This window comes from Halichoerus grypus, chromosome 4 (genome assembly GCF_964656455.1).
Source record: "Halichoerus grypus chromosome 4, mHalGry1.hap1.1, whole genome shotgun sequence".
In the NCBI taxonomy this organism is placed as follows: Eukaryota; Metazoa; Chordata; class Mammalia; order Carnivora; family Phocidae; genus Halichoerus; species Halichoerus grypus.
In genome coordinates, this window is record NC_135715.1 from 128286820 (window position 1) to 128299078 (window position 12259).

General features: G+C 38.0%; 1 protein-coding gene across 10 annotated transcripts in view; it reads right to left on the reverse strand.

Moving 5' to 3' along the window:
* COBLL1 (cordon-bleu WH2 repeat protein like 1) overlaps window positions 1–12259 on the reverse strand; it is a 159673-nt gene that overhangs the window by 106104 nt on the left and 41310 nt on the right. The window contains exon 2 of one of the 10 annotated variants that reach the window (XM_078070912.1): window positions 5340–5409. The exons of the other annotated variants lie outside the window; for them this stretch is intronic. Coding sequence (XP_077927038.1) covers window positions 5340–5386 — 47 coding nt within the window. The 5' untranslated portion in view covers window positions 5387–5409. The remainder of the gene's footprint in view (window positions 1–5339; window positions 5410–12259) is intronic. 10 annotated transcript variants of the gene reach the window in all.

The following is a 12259-nucleotide window of genomic DNA, read 5'->3' on the forward strand; positions in this document are numbered from 1 at the left end:
GAGGTTCATATATAATAACCTATATATACAGCAGTCTATTTTAAGTTGATAGTCCTTTAAGTTTGACTGCATTCTAAAAACACTACATTTTGAGGTGCCTGGGTGGCTCAGTCGGTTGGGCACCCAACTCTTGATTTCTGCTTGGGTCATGATCTCGGGGTTGTGGGACTGAGCACCATGTTGGGCTCCATGCTCAGCAGGGAATGTGCCTGGGATTCTCTCCCTTTGCCCCTCCCCCTGCTCGAGCTCTTTCTAGAATAAATAAATCTTTAAACATAAAAAATATTAAAAATGTAAATACATTTTTACTCTCCCTTGATGTTTACTGTTCTTGACATCATATTTTACATCTCTGTATTTTGTGTATTCCTTCCTGATTGTTAATTTGACTACTTTGGTATTTTAACTTTCATACCCACTTTGTAAGTGGTCGATCTACTACCTTTACTATAATATTTGCCTTTATCAGTGAGATTTTTTTCTTTCAAATATTTTCTTATTTCTAGTTATGGCCTTTTCTTTTTAGCCTAAACAAGTCCATTTAACAATTCTTATAAAGCCAGTTAAGTGGTGATGAACTCCTTTAGCTTTTGCTTCTCTGAAAAACTCTCTCTCCTTCAATTCTGAATGATAACTTTGCTGGGTAGAGTATCCTTGGTTGGAAGTTTTTCCCTTTGAATATATCATGCCACTCCCTCCTAACCTATAGTTTCTGCCAAAAAACAATCAACTTATTTAGAGTCTTATGGGGTTTCCCTTGCATGTAACTAGCTGTTTTTCTCCGGTTGCCTTTGAGGTTTTCTTTTTATTAACTTTTGACATTTTAAGTATAATGTGTCTTGTGTAGATCTCTTCAGATTCATCTTATTTGGACCTTTCTGTGCTTTCTGGACCTGGATGTCTATTTCCTTCCCCATGTTAGGGAAGTTTTCTGGCCCTTTTTTCCTTTCTTCTCCTTCTGGGATCTCTATAATGTAATGTGAGTATGCTTGATGCTATCCCACAGATCCCTTCATCCTCATTTTTTAAATTATTATTTTTTTTTTTTTTTTGCTGTGGTTTGGGTGATTTTCCCTACCCTGCCTTCCAAGTCACTGATCTGTTCTTCTGTATCATCTAGTCTGCTATTGATTCCCTATAGCATATTTTTCAGTTCAATTATTCTATTCTTAAGCTCTGTGAGTTCTGTTTGGTACTTTCTAATATTTTCTATCTCTTTGTTGAAGTTCTTGGTGCATTCATCCATTCTTCTCCAGAGTTCAATGACCATCTTTAAAGACCATTATTTTGAACTCTTTATCAGATAAATTGCTTATATCCATTTCATTAAGGTTTTTTTCCCTAGGGTTTTATCCTGTTCCTTCATTCGGAACATGTTCCTATTTCCTCATTTTGACTCTTTATGTTTGTTTCTATATATTGTGAAACAGTGATCCCTACCTGTTTTGAAAAAGTACCTCTGTGTAGGACATGAACCCTGTCATTTAACTTTACCCTAGTCCTTGTTTGTCTATCGGAACTCTCTCTCTCGATTGTTTCAGACCCCTTGGGTCCAGAAACACAATCCTCTCTGGTGACCTGAGCCTGGTGCTCAAGGGGCATCCCCTGTGTGACCTGCATATACCTATTGGCTCTGGTGGGGTTGCATCAGTGGCACAGAGGGTCAGGGCTGCTTGCCCACTGTCTGACTGAGCTGTGCAAATAGCATGGGAGTGATAGGAAGGACTGCTCACCTACTACAGCTAGCGGTGTTGCACAAGCAGTTCAGAAGGCTGTGTCTGGCAGGGCTGCTCCAGTGGCTCATGGAGATGGGGCCATTTACCCGCTAAGTGATTACAGTGACAGTACAAAAGATGGCCACCCAGCACCAGGGCCAGCAAGGTAGAGGGAGCCTATAAAAATGGTATCTGTCAGCATTCAGTCCCCAAAGAGTCCCCACAGACTTCTGCTCTTCTTCAGACACTAAGCTTAGCAAGTGAACCTCCTTCACCTATGGTCTAGGCTGTTTTCAAACTGCTGCTTTTGCAATGGGGTCCTGGGATGATTGGGTCTGTGCACAAGCCCTTTAAGAACAGAATCTTCATTGCCTATAGCCCTATGTTTCCTCTGAACATAATCCCTGTTGGTTTTGAAAGCCAGAAATTTTGGGTTTTGTCTCTCCAGTGCAGGACCCAAGGATTGGGATGAATGATATGGGGTATAAACCCCTTACTCTTTACCCTTTATATTTCGTTTGGTTGCTTCTTTGTCTTTTTTTTGAGACACCTTCCCCCTACCCCTATTGAAGGCTGCCACACAAGGGGTGGGGTTTTGACAAGTGTGTCTCTGCCTCTCCTACCTATCTCAGTGTGGAACTTTTATCCTTCGTTGTGTAGGGGTTCTGCTAGTTCTCAGATTCTTTTCAGAGGGAATTGTTCCATATGTAGTTGTATATTTGTTGTATCCCTGGGAGGAGGTGAGTTCAGGATCTTCCTATACTGCCATTTTGAACTGCCTCTCCAAATTGCCAACATTTTTATAAGCATCATTGTATTTTTTTGTTTAAAACAGCTAGTTTTTCTGTTCTAAAACTAAAAACTGATAATACACATTTATATTAAGATATCAAAAAATATAAGTGCTCATTTTATTTTTTAACCCAAATCCACCTTTGATAAACACATAACAGATACTATTTTAGATACACTTCCTGAGCTAATTGCCATGGGCTCCTAAAAGAAGAGTTAGGGTCTTGATTATCTCATAATTGTAAATGGTCAACTTTTCACATAGGATCATGATTATGAAACATATAACCCAAGTTCAAAAAACCTAAGACCAAATTCAGACTCCATTACTCACTACGTGACCTTGAGCAAATTATTTAACCTCCTTAAGCCTCAATTTCAACTTTCAAATTGAGCAGTACAAATCACTATAGCATTTGTATTAAAAACGCCTATGTAAAGTACCTAGACAAATACTAGATGTCATGAGGAAAAAAGTTTCCTTACCTTTTCAAGTCACTTAAAAATTTTTTGGCTCAAAGAGACTTCTAGTAATACTTAAATTTTTGAAATATCAATTTTTTACTAATGCTTTGTATACAGAGAGAACACTTTTGAGCATATACTCTTTCTTTGTGAAGATCTTGCCTCTCAAACACTCCTGCCCCAAAAATTAATATTTAGGAAGATTAAGTGACCTGCTGCTGCTCTACCCCCAGATTAATTCCCTTCCAAGGCTGACTATATCCTGAAATCTCTCCTTGGAGTGGACATTCCATTGGAAGACACACCCTACAGTTCCCACCCATAAACATTCTTACCACAAAACTCTACTAAATTTCCAAACAGGGATCACTACTCAGCTTGGGAGAAAAAAAAATTACCAAGTTCATCTTCTGCTTCTTACTTCCAAAAAGCAGTCCCCCCACCAAGGAGCAAAAACTCTTAAATTTACCCTTATGGGCTGGACCCAACCCATAGCATGATTCAGACCTTTAAAATACTCAATTTATTCCTTCTGGAGTGACTTCTACACCACTTAAATTGTAGAAATAAATGGGACATCTTTTCCAGATGGAACAAACCTCTGCTACATGACAGTGGTTTATAAACCCGTTAAAGAAAGGTTGTAGCCTTTTCTTTAAAAATAAAAAAGAGGGGATTTCATACCAACTTAAGATTTCCAGCACTACCAAAAATCAACATTTTATAAATGTCATATATTTTAGTAAGCAAAACTTAATTTCAAGTATTTTTACATGTAATTTTGACATTTATTTTGCTGGAAAATATTAGAGGAAAACAAATAGGACACTATTATAATGTTTTGCCATAATTTATCTATGTTCTTGCACAGATTCTTATGACTGAAATCACTAGTGACCTGGAAGCATGTTGTACTTTGAGACTTTTGTTTTTATAGCTTCCATGTTAAGTTCTATGTGAAATTCCTTTCCAATTTTAATGGATCTACATAGAGCAAAGAATAAAATCCAAAGAAACAAAAATAAAAATATCCTAGTATGTTATATAATAAGACAAATATTTGTAGGAGGAACCATTCAACAATCAAAACCAAACATAAGTACCTATTTTATAGCAGGCTCAAGTTAGTGTCATTTTGTGTATCTGGAATACTAATAAGACCATAAGTATCTCCCTTTGTAAACAGTTACGAAGTATGAAAATCATTAGGGTCATGTACTAGAAAAGCACTTTTCAATTATAAAGATTTGTGTGTGTGTGTGTCTTAAAATTCGCATTATAAAAAGTTTTGCCAGATGATGAAAACAATTTTTATATAAATTATTTAAACATAATTAGGACCACCCCCCTCCAAATCATTTGACTTTCTATTTGCAAGCACCAGGTCCTACATACTTAAAGGAGGAAGAATGAATTTGAGGAAATCAACGGCAGAGCTCTCTGTGTTAAGCTAAAGAATTGTCTGCCTTTTTAATGTGCTAATCGCTCTGAAAAATCCAAAACTCAAAACTGAAGGAGCAGAGGCTGTGCCAGAGCTTCTCATCTGTATCCTGGTGAGAGCAGTCCCTATTCTCACAGCATTATTATAAGGCTTAAATTATGCATACCATAAAGCATTCCATAGATAGACGATAAAAGAAAACTGTACTTGTGTAAATGCTACTTACAAGGAGTAAAAAGAACGCCCTTGAGTTTGGGACGTAGCTTATACCTGGGGGACGTCCCGATTAGAACTTTCAGAAATATACAAAGAAAAGTTCCTTTCGGGTGTTTTGGGGGAGGAGATGGGGCAGGGCAGGTACCGAATCAGGTGAGGGAAAACGCAGACACACAGTGAAGAATTATACAATGCCATATTTAGAACTCTGACACTTCAGTGACCCTTTACTAGGCACAGTGATGGCCCAGTGAACTTCATACCATCTGGTAAATTCCGCTGTTCAGTCAGGTGCTCAGTACTGAACGACAGGCGGTGATAGCAGAAGAGAAAGAACAGGGACTCAGTACCAGTACAGCACAGGTACAGGAACTCACCAGGAAGCAAAAGGAAATTTCATCCCTCAACACAAAGGCTGATGTGATGGGTCAAAGACAGAGACAACCCCCTTCCCACCACACCCCTTCCCCTACCCTCCCTGCTCTGGGTTGCTCTAGTGTTTTCTTATTAAGTCAACACCATTTATATATAAGAGCAAAAGACATTGTTAAACTCACAAATCCTTTCCCCACCCAACATGTGCGAGTCTTTAAGACCTACTATTGTTAAGAAAAGTGAGGAATATGAATTTTTAAGTCTTCTAAATCAATGCCAACAGCAAGAGCCAATACAAACAAAAGTGACTTGTGAGAAATACTTATCACAGTTACCAGTCTTCACTAAGCCCACTTCCTTCTAGGACTCTTCTCCTCTTCATCTCTAGGGAAAAGTTGCTTCCACCTAACAAGTAATCAAATATATTTATTTTGAAAGGGAAACTACCCTAGATGCTTCTTTTAAAGTTATTCCTTTATAACAACATTTCTAGAAGGAGAAGTCTTTAAAAAAAAATTTTTTTAAAGCAACACAGTATTTTGAAGCACTAAGAAGACTGAAAGGATATAGAAACCAAAGAGGAATATGATGCGTGTGTGCGTGTGTGCGTACACAGAGAGATACTGAGAGAAACAGAAATTGCAATGGGAAAATGATACCTTTTACTTTTGATAAAAACTTGCAGTTCCTCAAGGTTTAGAAAATTAAAATAAATGCCACTTAAAATATTTTTCATGGTATTACTACTAATCATTTCCATTTATTCCATATATTTCACTAAAATTACCATTGCAATTATCTCCTAAACCTTCCTTGCTTTGAGAAGAAACAGACTGACCAATGGCCACCCCCTGATTACATTCACTCTCTCCAGGACTGTATGCAATATCTTCATCACAGCCTCTTACAGCGTTTATACATTGCCATAGTAGGCCTTTTTAGAAAATCATACAGAACATATATCTAAAATACCTAACATGCCTTCCTAATTTCTTGAGACCAAAGATCCTACATTAAAAAGTCTAAAATAATACATACTTAATCTTAGAAACCTCTGAAAAGCAAGTACTGAAAAACTTAAAATGTACATTTTGTTTAAAAATTATTTCAAAGTTTCACTCACTTAAAAACGCTTTTAAAGGAAATGTGTAAGGTTTTTATGAGGCTGAAAAATTAGGATTTTCAATATGCAGTAATACCAAATACAAGAACTAGAAGCTGGGCAGACCCAGGAAGCAGCATGGGCACTGTGGTCTGAAGAACATAGCACAGGGATGGTGGTCCTCATGTGACATGTGAAATATAGGACATTACCTAAAGTACATTCTAGTCAAATACTATTTAATTTTAATCCATGTTGCTTAGATCTAACTTAAAAAAAAAAAAAAAAAAAGGAATCTAAGAACACACACCGCCAAAGGAAGCAACAGAAAAATCCAGAAAGTGCAATACTGTATAGGGCAAATTGTCTGCTCTCTTCAAAGTCAGGGCCATTACTTAGAGAAGTTTACAGGACATAATCAGATGCCAAGCAAAGTCCCTATTAGCTCCTAATTAGAACAAAGTACCTGTAAATGTTTTTGAGGCAATTGAGCCAGTGTGACAATGGATTGAGATTACATAATTATTACATAAGATTATCAACATGGAAAGGCGACAAGCATTAAAAGAAAGACAGTTGATAAAACAGCATGACCAAAACAGCATTTTTTTTTTTTTTTTTTAAGATTTTATTTATTTATTGGAGAGAGAGAGAGAGCATGAGAGGGGAAAGGGTCAGAGGGAGAAGCAGACTCCCCACCGAGTGGGGAGCCCTACATGGGACTCGATCCTGGGACTCCAGAATCATGACCTGAGCCGAAGGCAGTCGCTTAACCAACTGAGCCACCCAAGCGCCCAAAACAGCATTTCATTTGGGTAAAAACTGATACACATGGAAATAAACAGATCCTGAATTCTACATATTGAAGTATAAATAGGGATAATCTCTAGGCAAGAGAATGTTACTTTCTCTTACTTTTGCTTATTAATATCCTCTAACTTTCTACAATGGATATTTATAATAAGGCAATATTAACATGAACTCATTATAACTAATAAAAGCCTTAAAAAGAGGCTGGGTTTCTGTCCAGGCAGGCAATTTCTTATTTTATATGCATAATGATAGATGGAGTTGCTGGCCTCCGAAAAAGAAGGGAAAGGAGTTTAGTTAATAAAACTGTCTCTGGGGCGCCTGAGTGGCTCAGTCGTTGGGTGTCTGCCTTCGGCTCAGGTCGTGATCTCGGGGTCCTGGGATCAAGCCCCGCATCGGGCTCCCTGCTAGGCGGGAGGCCTGCTTCTCCCTCTCCCACTCCCCCTGCTTGTGTTCCCTCTCTCGCTGTGTCTCTGTCAAATAAATAAATAAAATCTTTAAAAAAAAATTGTCTGAAGGAAAAAAATTAATTGAAATTCTTTCACATCTAGTATTGCCTGTAAAGATTCTAAAAGTCAACGATATTCAGGAGACTAGAAGGAAAATGAGGCATTACTCCTAGGAATCCTGTTGATGTCATCAGTTACAGGTAAAATATCATTGTAACGGAAAGTCCTTTCATGTGCAAGCATCACCAAGCCTAGGCAATGTTAAGTCCCTTCTGCTGGCTAGCATTTGCCAAGTGAGGTAGGAGTAGAAAGTGATGGGGTAATAAAGAGGGGAAATCAGACCTGCAGCTTCTCCCCTTAAACTACAACCCAAAACACCATCTGCCACGAAATGACTATCAGTAACTTGAGACCAGCTGCTGCAAACTTAAACAGATTCCAGCAGATTTAAGGGATGTTATGATCAAAGTTCAGCAAGTCCTTCATGTACCACTGGTATGATTTTAGTTCTCATTAGTTTTATAAATCAATCCTTCAGAAGACAGGAAGTAGTATGTAAGGCAAAATGAGGATCAAGTTAACATTTACATAGCTTATAGATTCTATATACTGGCATAAACCCTCACTTTTTCAAAAAAGAAGATACCGTATGAGTTACCAATTTACTGCATCTCATTTCCAAATATACCCTTCAATTCAGGCCCTATGATAAACAATGGGATTCCATTAACCATTAAGCATTTCTCCTTTAAAGTAGACGATGTTAAGCTTTTGTATAGAGAGCACTGAGAGACACTATAGAGGGGCTTCCTGGAATTCGCTGCCTGGGCTGGAGTTCGGGAGTGTGAGTGTGTAGAGAGATATCTGGTAAAGCCTTCCCCAGACATGGGCACAGAACACCATCCCTCTGCAGCCTCTCCTCCTGGAAATAACCTGAGTTCCTCTTGACATAGAAACCAGAGCCCCTCCACAGACTGAATGCTCTGAATGCCTCCTGCCTGTGCAGAGCCTGTTGGCAGGGCCCCTCTCAGCTTCCACACAGTCACTTATGGCCTGGAAGGTCACACCCTGACGAGTGGCTCCTTCTACAACACCTCTCCCCAACCTTTACCAACCTGACTCTCCCCATCCCCACCAACTCATGCAATGGAGAAAACTTCTGCTCCCCCACCTCCCACTACCACTCAGATTTCCACGGCACGTCTATACCTGCTCCCCACCTGCACTACAAAGGGTGGCCTATTTGCCTACCAACTCCAGAGCAGCTCCAACCTGGCTAAACTAGGAGGATTCTCTGTTTTGGGGGGGCTGAACCATACTATTCTCTAAGGAGGTCTTGCACCCTTTATGAGTTTGTCCTTCCTTGGTTACTCTCCCTCAGCCTAGGGTACTATATAGTGTTTCTTTATATATTATATTTACTCTTTTTCTTATAGTAATTCTTTATATTAAGTTTTTCATCAAACCTACCATGTGGCTTCTAGCTCCTAACTGGACCCACACAGCTATAGATTCCAGGTGCCATATAATATGGTCAGTTTTCTCAGACACATGCAGTGAGAAATTCATATCATCACCAGTAAGTCCATTACTTTTTATTCTGCCACAGCTTCTCTTAACAATCTAACATCATCACAAGCTCACCTTAAAGACTGAAATGTCTAAACAAATCCTCTGTGGGTCACAAGTTATACTATCATGTGAGACAGATGAGATGGGGCTAAAAAATTTGTGTTTATGAGATGTGTTTGAGAACATATGTGTTTACGTACTCAAAAGAGAAGTTAAAGGAAGATGAAAAGAAAAAAGAAAAAAAGAGCCTGCTAACCCACAGATGCAAGGCTACCATCCTGCCCAAACCTTACTCTAAACCCATTACTATCTTGTGTCTCAGTCTTAAGGAATGTATGCAAACCTGGGTACTCAGGCCAAAAACTAGGAACCCTATTAAATAAGCTAATCATTTTCCTTGCTCTTCATCAAGGTTGAACATTAGCACATGCTCTTTCAGAGAAAAAGTTCTCAGCTATTAAACTACTTCCTCTTTTGCTCTAGCTATTGTACAATAAAGGCTCTGTTTGTTTTTTTGGTTTTTTTTTTTTGAGAGAGAGAAAAAGAGAGAGAGATTGAGAGAACGAGTGGGAGGAGGGGCAGAGGGAGAAGCAGACTCCCTGCTGAGCAGGGAGCCAGAAGTGGCGCTCCATTGGCCTGAGCCGAAAGCAAACACATAACAGACTGAGCCACCCAGGCACCCAAGGCTCGATTTCTTAATGAGTACACCACTATCACCAGGCATAGTTTTGCGTCCCTTTACAACTGTTCCTGCTGAATTCATCAAACAAGTCTACATATTAAGGAGGTAAAGCAACTGTAATCAAGAGAAGAAACTCAGAGGCATTAAGCAATATATCCACCATTTTAGTGACAGAGCTTAGATTCAAACCCAGATCTTTTTTCTTTTTTTTCTTTTTTTTTTAAGATTTATTTGTTTTAGAGAGAGTGAGTGCAAGAGACAGAGAGCAGGGGGAAGGGCAGAGGGAGAGAGAGAATCCTCAAGCAGACCCCCCCCCGAGCATGGAGCCCAACATGGGACTCGATCCCAGGACCCCGAGATCATGACCTGAGCCAAAACCAAAAGTCGGCTGCTTAACTGACTGAGCGACCCAGGCATCCCTCAAACCCAGATCTTTCTGATCCCAAAATCTATGCTCTTTCATTTCATCATGACCACATACCCATTCCTCCCTTCCAATTCCTATCCTTCACCAAAGGCAGGCACAAGTGAAATATGTTCTCAGCCAGTCTTTTCAAGGCTTTGATTGTTTTTTGGACTTTGGTACATTTCTTTTCCAAGAAAAACAAGAGGAAATATAGAGCACTCTTAACCCACTTTCTAAAAGCAGGTGAGTACTTTCTTCCTCTACCACAGAATTGACCTTTAGTTTGCTTCCTTTTTCCCCATGCAAGAACATGCCATAATAGATACAAATGTTACTAAATATTTTCAGTTTCAGGCACAACAAGATTGAAACTGAAGCTATATAATTCTAACACTAAATAATTATGCTGGGCTACAGAATTATTAAAATTTACATTGAAAGCATCAGTTATTCCTGAAGATGAGGTCAGAAATGCATGGTTCTACTGACTTGTGCCTGGCACACCTAAAACAAATCTTAAGCATAAAAGTGGCCAACAAATTGAAAAGAAAATGTATTTGTCCTAATTTTAATATGAAAATTTTCAATGCTCTCACTGCAGAATTTCTGGCTAGATAAATCAGCATTTTTTAAAGCAGTGAATAAAAAAAATAAAATCTGAGGCTCATGCAAATTTGGGGAGTTTATTCCTTCTTTAAAATATCTGCCTCTATGTCTCATCACTTACATAAAAATTTTTAAATGTGTAATATCAAATTGCACACAATTTGTTTCACACACACAAATTTGTTTTTAAAATATCAATCCTCCAATCCTTTCTAAAGTTTGCCAAGGCTGCCAGCAGAAGCAGTCTGAATTCAAACAATTTTTCAGATATAACCATGGCTTCTCTTCTTTAAGGAAAATCATCACAAGTATGTTACTCTGACATTTCATCTTCAATTATAATTTACTCAAGCCAAATTTTTTCTATTTTCCCTTAATATTTTAAGACTATAAATAAAAGCTGAGTATTCAGAATTGGGAAAAGAGCTGGACTGTAATTTTCCTAACAGGGAGTAGACAAGGAAGAAATGTTACAAGATCTCAACACATAGGTGGACTGCCTGCTACAAGTAAAGAAAATTTGAGATGTGATTATAAAGACTTAATTTTAGTCTCTGCAAGAGAGAGAGTGATCTTGGTTCTTGTTTCGGAAAGATAAGCACAAACTAGAATACAGCTATGAAACTCAGAATTCATGAAGAAACAATTTGAGGTCTCTGAAATTAAATTGGGGTAAGTGGATTGGAGAAGACCAGAATTCAAAGTACCACTGATTTGGCAGTGAGTTAACGACTTTTTCCCTCCACTATACCGCAGCCAGGACTCAAGGCAGCTCAAATCTCAGAAGCAGACAATGAATGCAAAGACAGAGTGCAAGAAAAAGCCCTGTGGTTCAGAGTCAAGGAGCAGGAAAGGGGTTTCAAATGCACAGAAAGATTAAAAATGCCTTTTTTATTTCCTTTTGCAAAAACCAAAAGTATTTCTATATAATAGCAATGAACAATTCTAAAATACCACAAAAATGAACTACTTGGGTGAATCTCCATCAAAATGTATATAGGATCTGTATTCTGAAACCTACATGACACTGATAAAAGAAATCAAAGACAACTGAACTAAATGGAGAGACATGCAATGTTCATAGATTAGAAGACTCAACATAGTATTAAGAGGTCAATTCTTCCCAAATTGTTCTATACATTTAACACAATTCCAGTCAAAACCCTAGCAGGATTTTTGTAGATACAGACAAGCTGATTCTAAAATATACAGTAAAGCAAAGGAATCAGAACAGAAAACAATTTTGATAAAGAAGATCAAGCTGGAGAACTCACACTACTAGATTTCAAGACTATTAAGCTACAGTAATCAAGACAGTATGGTCTTGACAGACACATAGATCAATGGAACACAACAGAGTCCAGAAATAGAAATACACAAATGTGAAGAACTTATTTTTGATAAAGGTTCAAATTCAATAAAGAAAGGAGAGTCTTTTCAACAAATGATGCTGGAATAATTGGACATGTGAATGCTAACCAAAAAAAGGAACCTAGGAACCTAGTCCTAAACTTTATACCTTAAAAAATTTTAACTCAAAATGAATAATAGATCTATATAAAAATGAAAAGTTATAAACTTTAAAAAATATAATATTTTATGATCTGGTATTATAAGTTCTTAGATAA